The sequence below is a fragment of the Balaenoptera borealis genome, assembly GCF_965194805.1.
Source record: "Balaenoptera borealis genome assembly, chromosome: 4".
Classification (NCBI taxonomy): Eukaryota; Metazoa; Chordata; class Mammalia; order Artiodactyla; family Balaenopteridae; genus Balaenoptera; species Balaenoptera borealis.
The window spans coordinates 59,832,129-59,848,784 of NC_138861.1; the positions used below are offsets into that span (position 1 = coordinate 59,832,129).

Genomic DNA, 16,656 nt, shown 5'->3' on the forward strand with positions numbered 1-16,656 from the left:
ATGGAAAAGAATCTGAAAAAAAAAATGTATAACAATCACTTTGCTGTACACCTGAAATTAACATAACATTGTAAATCAACTATACTTCAATTTAAAAAATGTATTTTTGAAGAAACGGACTAGCTCATTTTAAATTTTATATAGAAAAGCAGACTGTTTCCATTAATACTTTTTTAAAAGCTCATCACCAAGAAATAATGCCTTATGACAATTTTAATATAAAAAGCATTTTCAATGTTTTCTTTTGATTAAAAAGGTCATATTTTGACAATCTTAAAAAGAAAAACGAGGGTAGACAAGCTAGATTACATGATTTCAAGATTTACCAACCTATAGATATAAGACAGTATGGTAGTGGTATAAGGATAGACATATTTATTAATGAAATGGAATAGAGAGTCCAGAAATAGACCCAAATGCATATGGTCAGTTGATTTTTAATAAAGGTACTAAGGCATTCAAATAAGTGAAAAGATAATATTTTCAACAAATGTTACTAGAACAACTGTATATCTGTATGAATAAAATGAATCTTAAACTTCACTTCATACCATATTAAAAAAGGAACTTGAAATAGATCATAGACCTAAATGTAAGAGCAAAGATGGTAAAACTTCTAGAAAAAAATATTTAACCTAGATATTTACTCAAGAGAAAGAAAAACGTTTGTATATTCAAAGACTTTTTGGTAAATGTTCATAACCGCATTATACATAATAGCCAAATAATGGGAAAACTCAAATGTCCATTGACTGGTGAATGGATAAATAATTTGTGATATAGCCATTCTGTAGAAACTGCTAAGAAATAAATATAAATAATATGAAAATAGGAATGAAAAGGATTAATCTCAAAAATCTTATACTAAATGCAAGAAGTAAAAAAAAACAAAAAAAACAAGACTACATAATTGCATTTTTTTGAAATTCTAGGAAAGGCAAAACCATATGATGTCAGAGAGTAGATCAGTGGTTGCCTGAGGCTGTAGGGAAGGGAGAGAATTCATTGCAAAAGGACATGAAAACACTTTTAGGGAGCTAGAGTTATTTTATATCTTGATTACAATGACGGCTTTACAACTACTAAAATTTATTAAATTATGTACTTAAAATGAGTATATTTTATTATATGGAAATTATACTTCAACAAAGCCATTGAAAATGTGGGGGGGGGGGGAGGACGTCCCAAGAAATGAACCTGAAGTGCCACTGACACATATTAAATGACAATTTACTTGACTCTCTGAAGGAAAAATAAAGTTGTATCTTTAATTTGATTATTGTACTATTAAAATCTTTCTATCTTTTGGATGAAAGAACAATTTTTATAGCATAGACTCTGTCTGTATTAACCCTTCCCACTCTTTCCCCAACAACTGTAATAATGGCCCAATAAAGAGTTATTAGCAGGTCTTAAACAAAGTAAAACCTGGTTTCTTCAACACTTGTTACTAAAGTTCTCTGAGAAGAGAACTACTAGTACCAATAAACATGAGAAGGATCGTAACCTCACATCATAAACTTTAAAAGAGTGACCATGATTCAATAAAATTTAAAAAAATAAAAATAATAAATAAAAAGTGACTATGAAAATTAGAAACCTTGAAAACTCTGGTGTGGTATAGTGGGAGAAGGCCCTCAACTTCACCTCTATCCTCAGTCAATTGACAGATTCATGAGAATTCTCATGAATGCTTTCTACTTGTAAAAAAGTAAACTGGGGTGTAAGTGGGAAGATCTGGGAAAACTTAAGGAAAAAGCCTTAGAGGGAAGAATGGATGCCAAAATTTACCATCTTATAGGTCGGTTGAATCGGGGTAGATGAGAAAAAAGTCTACAGGAGAGAATTGCACTTGTGGTAGAGCGGGCCCTGGTACTTGATGTTCCTCTGGTTCTCAAAGACAAAACCATGGCCAAGTCCTCTAGCCGGGATTGTGGCAAGGCACAGCCGAGTTCTTTGCCTTTCTCCCTCTTACTCTCTCTCCGAACGTTGGCTAGAAATCAACTCTCCGTCCTTATACTGAAGTTCACTAAAGATAAATTAATTGAAGGTATGCTGTGTAGAATGTCAAGGAGAAGTCATTCAAACTATATGAGAGACAAGAGATGGTACAGCACTGCTTAATTTAAGCACGAGACAGATACAAAGAAATGGCATGGCAACTAAACAAAATAAAGGAAGCGCCACTAGGTACAAAAATATCATGAGTCCTATAAGGTAAGAAAACATAACTACAGAAAAAAAGATTGTCCTACAAATTTGTGCTGTAGAAGAAAGTAACAAGAATATAATTCAATAAAACAACTTCTAAAATCTGAAACAATAGAAGAATGAGATAGAAAAATCAATTTCAAACTAAGGAAAAATATCTTAATATGATAGAAATAGCAAGTAATATATTAGGCATGGTCAACAGACAAATAAATGGCTTGATGCAAAACCTTGAGATAATCATAGCTAACATAGAAGGAAGAATAGAGATTGAAGAGACCATTTTATTTTTTCCTTTCCAATATGTATGCCTTTTCTTTCTCTCCCTTCCTTCCCTCCCTCCTTCCTTCCTTCCTTCCTTCCTTCCTTCCTTCCTTCCTTCCTTCCTTCCTTCCTTCCTTCCTTCTTCCTTATGGCACTGACTAGGACTTCCAGGAAAATGTTGTATAGGAGTCGTGAGAGGACACCCTTGCCTATTCCTTAACTTAATGGGAAAGTATTCAGGCTTTCACCATTTCTCAAATTTTTCTGTGATGAGGTTCTCAGATCTCAATGTCCAGCTGCATTTGGTAGATATAAAGCTATGTGGTATTCAAAGATATTCAGAATAAACCATTTTTTCAAGTTCCCTTTCTAATCATCCCATATATTTCAGATGTTATAGGCCTTCCTTTGTAAATGAGAGATAACACAGAAATTAATGCCAGTGATTTGCAGAAAAACCCAAATAGCTTCTTTGACTTTTTGTAGGCTTATCTAAGATGAATATATCCACAGATAAATTATCTGATTCTTATTTTGTTCATTGGAAATCACAGATAAACCATTCTATTTTCCTCTTCCCCTCATGAACACTAGGATATTTATATATCTTCAAATAGCTAGACTTTCAATATGTTCTCATAAAGATTTAAAAATTCTATCCCTTTTCACTTCCTGATCATTAAGGGTGTGTAAGCATGGGACTGAAACATTTTATAACTAGGACATATGCAGTGGTAGGTTGTTCCAAGGACTGTTAGAGTTGAGCCTGCACCATCTGTAGTTGCTATGAACCCATTGTGACTATCTAGCTGGTGAAGAAGGTTGGAGCCCTATTTAGGAATACATTCATGCTGCTGACCTGTGCAAGGAGTTCTAGTTCAGTCCTTTTGTGTTTTGGTAATTTTGCTATTGATATCTCTGTCCTAGGTCCTGAAGAGTGGATGTGGTAGTTCTTCTATTGCTGTAGGATGAGGCAGACCACATATGTTTTACAGTTATCTATTTATTGTTTGAAGAAATAGTGCTCAACTGTTTCTTTATCTTCTAAGGCTAAAGCTAACAAAGATTTCTTTCTTTTTCTCCTTTCTATTTCCCAGTTGCTCTGAAAATAGAAGTAACTGTTAGTTACTTCTTTTAAATTATTTCATGTATCATTTCTTTTATCCACCTGCCACAACGGATACAATGATGACTGCTCATTTTTTTCTCTTTTAACAAGACCCACTCCATCTGAATATCCAGAATAATGTGTATGGTAATGTACTCTTTATCCTTCCCTGCTCACAAATTGATTATTTCAATAATTATTGAAATCAAAAGACTTAGCCCAAATCATGTATATATCTGTAACTTCTCATGCATTTATTAATTCCTTCCTTTCTTCTTTCAATCTGTATATATGGAAAACCTACTATCTATATTTGTTAGATACTGTTCTTTAGAGTTGGAGAAGAAATAGTAATAATAACAATGATAATAATAATAATAAATATTAACCCTTCAAAAACGTATAATTAGAATGGGAAACAGAAACGTAACAAAATAAAGAAAAAGAAATGTTGTAAGTGTTGTGATAGCATTAGGAAAAGTGTGCTATGAATGCAAAGAAGTAAAAGATGACAGATTCTGTTTAACATGGAGTCAAACAAAATATCTGTTAAACAAAAGAAAGAGGAAAGCGTTCCTAGATGTTTGTAAGTTTCTAAAATACGTAGGATCATACACCCAATACTAAGAGTAAGAAACATAGCCATACTGTCAACTGCATCTGACTTTAAATTAAATGGAATATTCTGTGTCCTAACACTTGTCCTCTGCAGAGTAACACAGGAAAGAGACTACTTCATAGACAAGAGAACACGTTTTAAACACAAAGGTCAGTGCAACCTGGGACCTGAGAAGCTCTGGAGCTTCGAAATTTCCCAGGAAATAATAGACTTCTATTATAGACTTCAAGTCTTATAGCATTGCCATCATGATTAAGCAAAATCAATATACCTTTATCAGCACAGCACGTTAAGAAGTTTTATTCTAAAAAAAATAACATGCACATGAATATTACAGAGGTGTCTAAACATGAAATGGTCACAAGTATAGACCCAAGATTATATGTAAATCAAAGGGAAATTTCAGCTTGTTGCTCAGTGAAGTGAATGTGAGACATCTGAAACTTTATTTAGAAAAAGGACAATTCTTTCTTTTCTAGGAAAGACATTGATTGTAATCTGAAAGTCACCACCATAGTTCAGTAAAAGCACCAGTACACATACCCAGTCCCATGTTATTGATAAAAGGTAGTTGGAGGACCATTCAGAATTATATTCCTTGATTGGTTGATTGATTGCTTGACTTAAAACAATGTCTTGAAAATTATGAGATGTATAGAATTGGACTAAAATTCAGTTTAACCACACAGCAATTTTACTTAAACTACTTAGCACTGGTTTCTACTACCTGGAAAATGTTTCGATGCTGAGTTGCATTGTCTGTTGACTGTGACAGCATTAGATTCTCTTTGAAGGGTTACTCTCATTACCAGGAAAGAACATGATTACACTCATGGTCAGAATGCACAGTACCTTGGGAATATGAACATCCCTAATTTCTTGTTCAAACAAACATGCTATGTGGTTTGTTTGAAGTCTTTTCTCATGACTATCTGTTCTCACAGGACAGGTGAAGGCAATGATTCCTTTCTTACTAATAGTGCTCTGCAACTCCAAAAACATTGCATGTTTCTTAGCGAGCAGGAACATTGTGGGTGTTGATAACTTTTTGACATTTACTGTTTAAAAATATGCACTCATGGGAAAAACATAACAGTTCAGAATGAAGTGTAAAATCCCTTACTCTTGCACTCCCTCATTCCAACAAATCTTCAGAGGTAACCACTTAACAGTGTTTCATGTTGCCACTCAGTTATTTCCCATTTATATATATGCATATGTCCATACCTTCATTTTTTACTTAACACAGGTCATACTTCACTGTCTTGAGAACGTGTACTTTAACCTGATGAACAGAAAGTAACAGCAAGTTCAACATTTCCTTGTCATTTAATCATTTCAGAATAAACTCAGAACTTTGAAGTTTTTTAAGCTCAGTTAAATTTTTAACCGTCAAATCTGATATGGTCACTACCTTGATTAACAGAGTAAAGACTCTGGAGCAAGTCTGCCTGGTTGGAAGCCTCATTCCATCACTTTCTTGATATACGGCTTTAGGCAATTTGCCTTAACCCTTTGTGCCTCAGTCCCCTAATCTGAAACACAGGACATAATACCACCTGCTTTGAATTGTTGTACACTGAGTTCATATCTCTTATATGTGTCAAATAGATATTGGCACATCCTAAACACTACATTTTATCCATAGTTATAAATATTATTATGATTCAATGGCCTCTTATTGCTCTAGGTCTTAAATCTATAAATTTACTGCTAAGGCGCTACATGATCTGCCACTGCCTGTCTTACCAAACCACGCCCTGTTCACAAGTTCTTGAAATGGATCAGGCTCTCTTCACCCCCTAGTTCTTTGTACCTGCAATTTCCCCTGTCCTCCCTTCATTTTATAGTACCCTACCCCTTCTCTGGGTAGCTCTCACATCCTTATGTCTCAACTGAAAAGTCACTTTTTGAAAAAAAGTGTTCTATGGCTCTCAAAGTCAGATCTCCTCTTATGAAAGTGAGCAATAATCACTTATTTATCACCCATAAACACTCATGACTGTGAAAGGAGGTAGTACTGGCTATTAATCTAGGATGGTAGGCATACATGGGAATTCTCCAAGACCTACTGGGATGTACACATTTTCTACCTATACTACATTGCTATAGCATCTTTTACTTTTCTTCTATACATAAGTTTACAATTGTATTTAATTAATTATGCAAGTATTTGTTAATGTCTTATCTTTCTGCCTGTCTGTCAGCTCAGTGTGTCTTATTCACCACTGTGTTGCCAGCTCCTAGAATACTGCCTAGCACACTGTCCCCAGAATATTGTTAAGTGAAGAGTGAGTAGTGGTCCTTGTTGTATCGAAATCAAAGCAGGTTCCACATTGTGCCATTTCAGACCAGTCATAGGTGCAGAAGACTGACCTTTCTCTCATTTGAAGAAATCATTAATCTAGCTTCCCTCTTCCTGGTCTTACTTAGGTCTTTGCCTGAGGCCTCCTTTGAAGAGGTAGCAAATCCACTGTTGTGTGATTCCTGTATAGGTCTAGAACTCTTGACGTTGTGTCCTTGCTTGACAGCTTTCCTGTACTTTTGGTTTACAAAGGTATATCAGTGTGCATGTGTCTGAGGCAGCAAGTTAAAGCGGTTGCTGTTATTTGTGTAATTATAGGGATCTGGGTTAAGGCCAGGAGAATCTGGGGCTATACACACTTCAGTGAGTGGCTTGGGCAACATGCTTATTTCTATACAACTAACTGTAGCATGGAAATAATTATTGAAATGGAACCAATATTTATATTATCTTGAGGTTTCTAACTGTACAATAGAAGTAATATTTAAATGGTCAAATATTTTGTAGAATATCCAAAAATTTATTAATATTTAGAACTATAGGTAAAAAGTACAAAAGAACATTTTCCAAAATTTATAGAATATGTACATTTATTGACTTGGTTCTTCTGCATTGCCACAGGTAAGACATCAAAGTAGGTCATATTTCAATAATGGTAGTTCCCATGTTTGGGTTCTTTGTAGATTACTGTGGATGCAATGTCTGACTCATTGGTTTAGGGGGATTAGATGTGCATTCCTCCTGGATCACATTCCATGGGTTATAGCAAGGTACACACTCCACTGAATAGGAAATTGGATCAGTAAATAGAAACTAGATAGAGAATAGAACATAAGCATGCAAGCTTTTAACAACACTATCTTTTTTTGCCTCTGGACCTCCCTGACACAACCTCATTGCATTACCTTCTTTGGAATGAATTTAGATTATAATTTTATTTATGTTTCAGTGCAAGAATTTAATTAGTAAACTAGTTATAGTCTAGAAGGCTCTCTTTCACCACCATAGAATGCTAAAGTGTTCCCTTAAAAACCCTTTGGAAAAAAAAAAAAAAAAAAACCCTTCGAAAAGTCTTAGTTATTCTAGAGACATTTATATATATACCTTTCACTCATGCCACTGATTCCTTCATTCATTCAGCATGATATTTACTAAGAATCCCCTCTCGGATATAATGAATCAGTGAAATTTTAAAATGAGAGACAGCAACTTAGGCTCTTTGGTTTCCACCCTTACTATAAAAGGCCAAAGTTGAAGTCCATTCCCTATCTAAGGTTTCATCAATGTCACTCTAATGCCAAATCTCCTAGAGGAAAAAAAAAAAGTTTTATGATCTCATTTCCTATTTCCTTGAGAGGTTTCAGGGTTCAAAATCATTTTCTGGTTTCCCATGACTTTCCATATTTCTAAGCTGTCACCTCTAGTTTATGTAAGGTAGTATAAGACAATATTCTTAGGGTCCCCTGCACCCAATAAAATCTTAACCAGTTATATTTCCTTATCATTTTTCCTTCTTATTTGTGATCTAAATATGAAATATCTCTCAAAATCATGAACTGACAATTGTTTATAGTAGTTGTTAAGATTTCTCCTTTGAAACTATAACAAAAGGTGATACATCTTTTATAATAATAGGAAGTATTTTTTTCTTCGTATTCAAAATGATCTTGATAACAATAAATTACTTAGTTGGAGAACAGATTTTTTTCACTGAATACAGTTGGAATATTTCTGCTGAATTCGTGCTGTGTCTCTATGATAATAAAATATCCAGCCAATTTGTTAGAAAAAATGAATTGGTTCATTAAATTCATCTCTAATTTTGTCATCTTTTTTTTTTTTCTAGTCAAGCTTAGCTGGCTTTAAAATGTCTCCATTTGAAGAATGTAAGAAGTATATCTGCTTAGTTTTTGCCTCCATAGTTAAAACTAAACATGAGGAAAAAATGAGGTTGGAGGTGGGTTGAAAAGGAAAACAAAAGTAAGGAAAAATAAAAGTAAAACTGAGTTTTCTTCTCACTAATTCCATAGGCACATTCAACTTTTAAATTCATTAGGTGAAGATTTTTAGCCTTTTTATTTTTGTATATTGTTAAATACTTCCAAGAGTCAAATTCAGATCCAATTTTCAGCTCTTCATTTTCACTGAAGGTTGTATAGTCAAAAGAATATTTTTTTTTCAATTTGGTAGAAATAAGTCACCTAAGAATTTTAATGTAGTAATATATTCCTGCCTTTAACTATCTCCATTAAAATACAAGATTTGGGTAAAGTTATCACCATTCCATTTCTTTTGAAAACAATCAATTACAAGAAAAACAAATACAGAATATATGTGTATTTTCTATTTCTTCCCCCAAACAATTATTTCTCTATAACCTCTGGAACCAATAATTTATTTTATCCAACTTCAACTTGTATAAAAACTAGTAGCAGAAAATCCAGAAGTTATCTTTGTAGTAAATTTGGTGGTTTAAGAATAGCTAGTTTTCCCGGGTAAGTAAGAGACAAGAGTATCTTAGGGGAGTGTTATGGCTAAAGATACACTGCATTCAGCAATTGTGGCATAGTTCACTATATTATCAAACTGTAAGCATTTAGATAGGAACAGTCCTTCTCAATTCCTCAGAATCCTCAAAGGCTGACATTGTTTAGGAACTCCTTTCCAAAGTGGTCCTGTTAGGCTAAAACGTCCCAGTAGGTTTTTTTGTTTTTCAATTGGAGTATAATTGCTTTACAGTGTTGTGTTAGTTTCTGCTGTTCAATGAAGTGAATCAGCTATATGTATACATCTATCCCCTCCTTCCCACCCCACCCCCATCCAACCCATCTAGGTCATCACAGAGCACCAAGCTGAGCTTCCTGTGCTTTATAGCATGTTCCCACTAGCTATATATTTTATGCATGATAGTGTATATATGTCAATCCTAATCTCCCAATTCGTCCCACCCTCCACTTCCCCCCTCCACCCCATGTCCACATGTCCGTTCTCTATGTCTACATCTCTATTCCTGCCCTGCAAATAAGTTCATCTGTACCATTTTTCTAGATTCTACGATATTTGTTTTTCTCTTTCTGGCTTACCTCACTCTGTATGACAGACTCTAGGTCCATCCTCATCTCTACAAATGACCCAATGTCATTCCCTTTTATGGCTGAGTAATATTTCATTGTATATATGTACCACATCTTCTCTATCCATTCATCTGTCGTTGGACATTTAGTTTGTTTCCATGTCCTGGCTATTGTAAATAGTGTTGCAATGAATACTGGGGTACACATGTTCTTTTGAATTATGGTTTTCTCAGGATACATGCCCAGTAGTGGGATTGCTGGGTCATATGGTAGTTTTATTTTTAGTTTTTTTTTAAACATCTTTATTAGAGTATAATTGCTTTACAATGGTGTGTCAGTTTCTGCTTTATAACAAAGTGAATCAGCTATACATATACATATGTCCCCATATCTCTTCCCTCTTGCATCTCCCTCCCTCCCACCCTCCCTATCCCACCCCTCTAGGTGGTCACAAAGCACCGAGCTGAACTCCCTGTGCTATGCGGCTGCTTCCCACTAGCTATCTATTTTACATTTGGTAGTGTATATATGTCCATGCCACTCTCTCACTTCATCCCAGCTTACCCTTCCCCCTCCCCATATCCTCAAGTCCATTCTCTAGTAGGTCTGCATCTTTATTCCCAACTTGCCCATAGGTTCTTCTGACCATTTTCTTTTTTTTTTTTTTTTAGATTCCATATATATGTGTTAGCATATGGTATTTGTTTTTCTCTTTCTGACTTACTTCACTCTGTATGACAGTCTCTAGGTCCATCCACCTCACTACAAATAACTCAGTTCCATTCCTTTTTATGGCTGAGTAATAGTCCATTGTATATATGTGCGACATCTTCTTTATCCATTCATCTGTTGATGGACACTTAGGTTGCTTCCATGTCCTGGCTATTGTAAATAGAGCTGCAGTGAATATTGTGGTACATGACTCTTTTTGAATTATGGTTTTCTCAGGGTATATGCCCAGTAGTGGGATTGCTGGGTTGTATGGTAGTTCTATTTTTAGTTTTTTAAGGAACCTCCATACTGTTCTCCACAGTGACTGTATTCCCAGTAGGTTTTAACCAGAGTGTAGGGCTTGGTATTAGACTGTGAAGAGTATCTACTAATACAGGCCAGGCAGGTGTAATGAAATCATTCTGGATTTCTTTCTTAAGCTTATGATGGTGAAACGATGGTGTTTAATTTTTTAAATAATTTTTGCAAAAATTTGGAATGCTTATGAATGGGTACACAAAGGGAATGTGTTGAAAGGCACAATGGTTGAAAGCATGACCTTCAGGGTTCCATGGACTGGGGCTGGCTCTGTCCTGGCATCATCACCTGCCAGCTCTGTGTCCTGGAACAAGTTACCTGGCTTGCTGAGCTTGCATTTTCGTGTGTCCTAGGGCACAGTGAAGTCTGGGGTAGATATACTTGGTTGTCTATGCAAAATCCACTCCCTTCCTGCTTCCTTGTTAACACAGCAACTAATTCGCTCAGGTTTTGGGCATCCTTGCAAACAGAGCAATCTGGACCTCTTCTCAGTCTTAAGAGGAAAATATTGATTAGGTTAAACACTATTCACCATGAGAGAATTGTTATTTGAAAAAACAGATTTCCGTTATTATTTACACCATTTTGAATCTGGTTTAACTCTAGCTCTTGCAGCTGAAAGCATTTGAACAGATACAAATAGTTACCTCCATATAGTTGGTTTGAAAATTAAATGAGATGACTCATAAAATGAGTGCTTGGCACAGCTCTCAAAAGTACTTACTGTTATGATTATTGATGTTGTTGTTGTTAAAACTGCTATGCAATGTTCCTCATGTCAGAGGAACAGTTGCTATGCAACTGCTTCTGCAATGTTCCTCATGTCAGATTTCAGCATTAGTTTCAGGCAAAATTATGAGGCCTGAGTTGGAAGAAAAAGGGGGGAAAGTCATTTTCTATAGCCTATTTTCCTCCTTCAGGATGTCCTTCACTTGCTTTTGTATCCCTGCATACCCCCAACCATGCAGAAAAGGGACTAGTGATTATAACATATGAAGGTATGATGTTTAATAATTTTTAACCCAAAATAATGATACCCCAGTGTTTGAATTCCAAATACCATATTAAGTTAGTAAGAATTTGGGGTAAGTGAGACCTCTCTATCTCTAAAATGTTATCACGTAAGTTTACACCTACATCTAAAGCCAAACCTTCCAGCATACAATTGGTCACTAAATCCCATATAGTTTTTTATCTAGTCACTGCCTTGTAAGAGAAGAATTCCTCTCTCTGGTGTAATTGTTAACACTGGATAATTACTGGGTGGTGTCCTGAGCATTTCAGATCAGGATCTGTTGACAGTGAGAGTACTGTTCATTTTTAAACCAGTAAGAGAAGCTAATTTTTTTTTTTACATAGGACTTTTGGGGGGTTTTAAACTGGGAAGATGTGTCTCCCTTGCATTTCCAGTGGACATGGCCACTGTATTTACTGTTCTAAAGTTGCGAAGAGTTGCTAATTCCTTCAAACCATGAAAAGGGACGGGTGTGTGCTGTACATTGACTCACAAAAAGATGCAACCTCAAGACTTTTCAAGATTATTTCTTCCTTTAGAGCTCTTATTTGGTGTGAGATGCTGCCACACACTTCAAAATGTAAAGCAAATTATTAGGTGTGACAGCTAACTATAGGGGAAAAACGGACAAACACTACTTCTCACTTCTATCTCCCCATAAGAAGAAAGACAGAAATCTGAGTATTTTCCCAAATACCTAGAGTGCCTTGAGATCAATTTTGTGACTGATCTGCTAGGCAACTAACTATACAGAAGACAGCCCTCTTCATTCCAATGTCCCCAAGGGGGGCTTTAATGGGACTGTTTCTTCCGCTGTGTGTTATCCTTACTGGTAGGACTAGCTAGATCATTGGCAAAATCAGGGTAAAATGAAATGTGAGGCCCCTTGTCCAAAAATTATTAAGAATTTCAAGACAGTGGCAGCAGAACGTTAAACCAAGCATAAGGACCTTCAGATCCTGACCTTGACACTGACCCTGACCCTGATCCTGGCCCTGTGAAGCTGGTCCCACTGGCAGGGGCTGATTTTACTAATCTCTCTGCTTCTTTAGAGTTGGGCACGTGAAGCAGTGGTAAGAGCATGGAGGGAGACAAACCTAATTGAACGCCTGGTTCTTTTCCCTCTAAATGTGTGAATGTGAGCGAGATGCAGTCTCAGTCTCCTGCACAACGTTGCTCCGAGGCTTAAATGCTCAGGGCACCCAGTGCAGCACTTTGCAAAAGAGAGGCTGAGTGAATGGTTTCAGAGGGCCTGGGTTTAAATTCTGGAAAGATCTAGTCTTTTGTCTAGGACCCCATTTGAGTGAGTGTTAGGTCATGCTTTTCTGACTTTACTCTCTTCTGTAGTCCACACCCTAATGTCAGCTTACAGATAACTGGTGAATGTGGTCATAAGGAAAGCTGAGTGAGGGATCTTCAAGAGGTCAGCATATCAGAAAAAATAATTCAAAAGGCTCAGCAGTATAATATTTGCGTATAGTAGATGGCATGTTGTCATCACTAATAATGGAAGATACTTTCCTTTCTTTTCTTTTGTTTTAATTTGTTAACATACTCCAAATAGGAAATTACATTCTAATATGTTTTGCTTTGAATTGACAACTGTAATATATTTCTAGTAAAAAAGCAAATATCTAGATTCTAATTAACAGAGAAAGAGGGTGCTCCTTTGGAAATAACCAGCTAAAATAAAATAATCATTTGTTTGAACTTCATAACTCGTGTTGGAAAAGTGGTTGACTTGCCTATCTACTTCTTGTGCTCACATTTCTAAGAATGATCATAATGAAATTAAACAGGTAAGAGGGAAACACATCATGTGTAGTATTAATTCTCATATAGCTGAATTGAATGTCAAAGAAAGCTTTAGATCAGCAGTAAAATAATCTGCCCAGATTTCTTGTCACTCTGTACTTAGGATTTCTGCCCATCCTTGAAAAAAGTTGTGACAGGAGAGAAGGAAGTTTCCCTTTGCACTGGGATTTAGTCCTTGAATATTCCTCCAGTGTTGACTGGCACCTGCGAAGACACATGATTTTTGGAAAACCTTCTTTTAATAAGAGAAGATATTGATGCCTGGAGACGTGAAACAAACATGATACCTGGGGCTATGCAGTTTACAGGAATGATGGTATTTCCATGTTCTCTGGAACTGGGAAGATTGTCTCATCCAACAAATATTTGTTCTTCCCGGTGAATAAGGATCTGCCCAGTGTACTTATTGCTTGATTGTGTTTATGCTCCTTTGTGTTTGGCTCTGTCTACATGGGTGTGAGATTAGATTTTTAACCCCCAAGTGGTGGGGCTGGTACTCAGTGTCATCTAATAATGCCTTCAAACCCCTACGTAAATCTATAAGCCAGGACAGTCTGGCTTGATATCATGATTAGGAATCTATTTTGAGATTCAGGCTTCACATAATACACATACAACATGAAGCCAGCCAGAAGTCATAATTTTTAACGATTGATTTTTGACACACCAACTCATGATTAGCGAACGTGGGGGCAATAAGAAGATGAAGGGAATTGACTACATAGACTAGAATAGACGATATTCTCACATAAGCTTTTCATAGAAGCATCAGTTGTAGGCACCCAGCCCTGTAGATGAAGGAAAGTGGATGGCCACACCGGTAAGACTCCAGAAACAACAATAAATATAAAACCTATGAGGAATAATTAATCAAATGAAAAAAACTTAAGAGGCTCGATTTTCTCCTCCTTAATCCTAATTTGTGCCAAAACTGTCATGGATCCTTCAGAGAACTAAAACTCCACAAAGTTTAAAATATACAAGTAACCGACAAATGAGAGATTATAGTGAATAAGTTCTGAAATTTTGCAGGATCTTTGTGTGGCTGTCTTTGACCTGAAAATAGGAGCCTTTTGTTTATAGCCATTAGTGCATTCATTCCCCAGTGATAAAGTGGTGGTTTCAGATGATTGGCTATGGGCGTGGAGGTGGACCAGAAGTTAGGGGAGAAGGTGGTATATGGATGGGATTCACACCATAACACAGAAGGCAGCAGTGATGTCAGAATCAGTCAGACTCAGGTCTAATCCAGGCTGTCCTGTGTTCTTTTGAGAAAATTATTCACAAGATCTGAACCTTGAGTTCATAATCTCTGAAAAAAGGTTAAACAATCACACCTACCACAATGAATTGGAGTAGTATAATGCAGTAGCTAAAAGCATCAGATCCATCCTCATAATAAATTCATCACCTTGGTCAAGTTACTGAACCTCTGTGTGCCTCAGTTTCCTCACTTTTACATTGCAGTGAATGACACCTACTTCGCACAGTTGCTTTGAGAATTAAAGCTCCTGGCACTTAATAATTGCTCAACAAATGTTAGTTATTATTCGTGTTCAGCAAATAGGTATTGAGTACTTTTTATTTGTGGGGCATTGGCCCAAACCACTGATGAAACTAACTAATGTACCTTGGTCATAGAAGACACCCAAGAAATATTTGATGAATGAAAGGGAAAGCAAGCCTCTTGGTGTGTCCCTAAGATTTGGTTAGGCTTTGAATATCCAATCCAGCATTCTTTATGTGTCATTGGACAAATGGCTGGTTATTTTTTTCCAACTGGCGTTTCTGATTCACAGTGAATAGAGTCCAAAGTATTCCTTTATCCAACAATCAATAAGATTAACAGGAAAAGATAAATGATTCGCTGTACTCTTCTGAGGTATTTTTGTTTTGGACCAAGTAGTGACAGGGACCAAGCCAACCAAAGGAAAAGATAAACGAAGTGATCACAGGGATCTTTCTTAAAAGGTACCTGAGATTGAAAAGAAAATACATATTTTTTCAACTGTCAAGGTCAAAACCCATTCAGGGAGAGCATTCACTGCACAATGGCTGTCAAGATACACTAAAGCTTGCTGGATCCACTTACCCCAATTCATTAGGGCCTTGGAAGGTTTTTTGAGAGATCATAATTATGCACTATGCAAACACATTCTCAACTACAGTTTCAACCTGTTGATATTTCTAATAGGCTAATTTGCTTGAAATGTAAAACTCTAAAGAAGTAGACTTTGTAAGTAACAATAACAAGAAAAAGGCAAAAATGATATGTCATCTAAACTGACTGTTCAGTGCTACATAAATGCTATTGATTGTGCTTAAAAACAAAGTATGCCAACATCTATGGCGCATAAACAAAATACTGTGACACAAGCACATTAACTTTTGGTGAGAGCAAATGCCAATAAACACCCCTGAAATTTCAGAGGCATTTTGCAAGCACGGGCATTAGGGAGGATCTGCTGGGGTTAGGATGGATTGGCACCTCAGAACATTCTCCCTATTGTTATGAATAAATGAATCAGCCACTTAATTTCTATCTTTTCTGAATCATGGGGAATTCCCAAGAAAAGATTTCTTAATACTCTGTCCTGAGCAACAGAGAGCAAAGAACTTTAATTGCTTTGCTCCGTTTCCCAACTTACTTATTTTTTATTTTTAGTTCTTAGTAGTAGGATGAAATAATTGTCAAGGGTTGGGAGAGGAGAATGGTCATGAAACATGGTTTATAGATTAAATATTTTTAAAGCCTGGTTTGGTAGAACATTTAAAAAACAGATACAAAGCAAACAATACCTGAAAATATCATAATTTATTTTTATGATAACAATTTGTGCTCATGTTTAAGAAAGTCTAGGTCTGTATAACCTTGACCTATTTCTCATTTCTGAATAGTTTTTTATACCATTGTGGTTTCTGCCTCCTAACATCCATTTCTTCTTCTGGGAGTACCTGTCTGATCTTTCTTTGAAAAATTACTTCTATATAGCTCATCACCTGTTAGGTTAAGGTGGCACTAATCTCCCATCTCCAGTCTAACCCAACTACAGGGGATCGTGACCTAGATCAGGTAATAAGAGCATTCTGTCACTTTGACCTCAGGATTGGCTCAGAAACAGGCTTGTCCCCACTGAGGACAATGGGACTCAATCCCAGGACATATGTGTTTGCCCACTTAATGAGTTATCAGGCTATGAATCTGGAGCTTCTAGG

General features: G+C 36.2%; 1 protein-coding gene and 1 long non-coding RNA gene across 2 annotated transcripts in view; one reads left to right on the top strand and one right to left on the bottom strand.

Moving 5' to 3' along the window:
* The window catches only part of LOC309627937 (uncharacterized protein), a 68,494-nt gene extending 54,198 nt beyond the window's left edge, over positions 1-14,296 (top strand). Inside the window, exon 6 of the mRNA XM_082390340.1 lies at positions 13,544-14,296. Coding sequence (XP_082246466.1) covers positions 13,544-13,612 — 69 coding nt within the window. The 3' untranslated portion in view covers positions 13,613-14,296. The remainder of the gene's footprint in view (positions 1-13,543) is intronic.
* The window catches only part of LOC309627970, a 749,424-nt gene that overhangs the window by 629,313 nt on the left and 103,455 nt on the right, over positions 1-16,656 (bottom strand). The gene's annotated exons all lie outside the window — the stretch shown is intronic.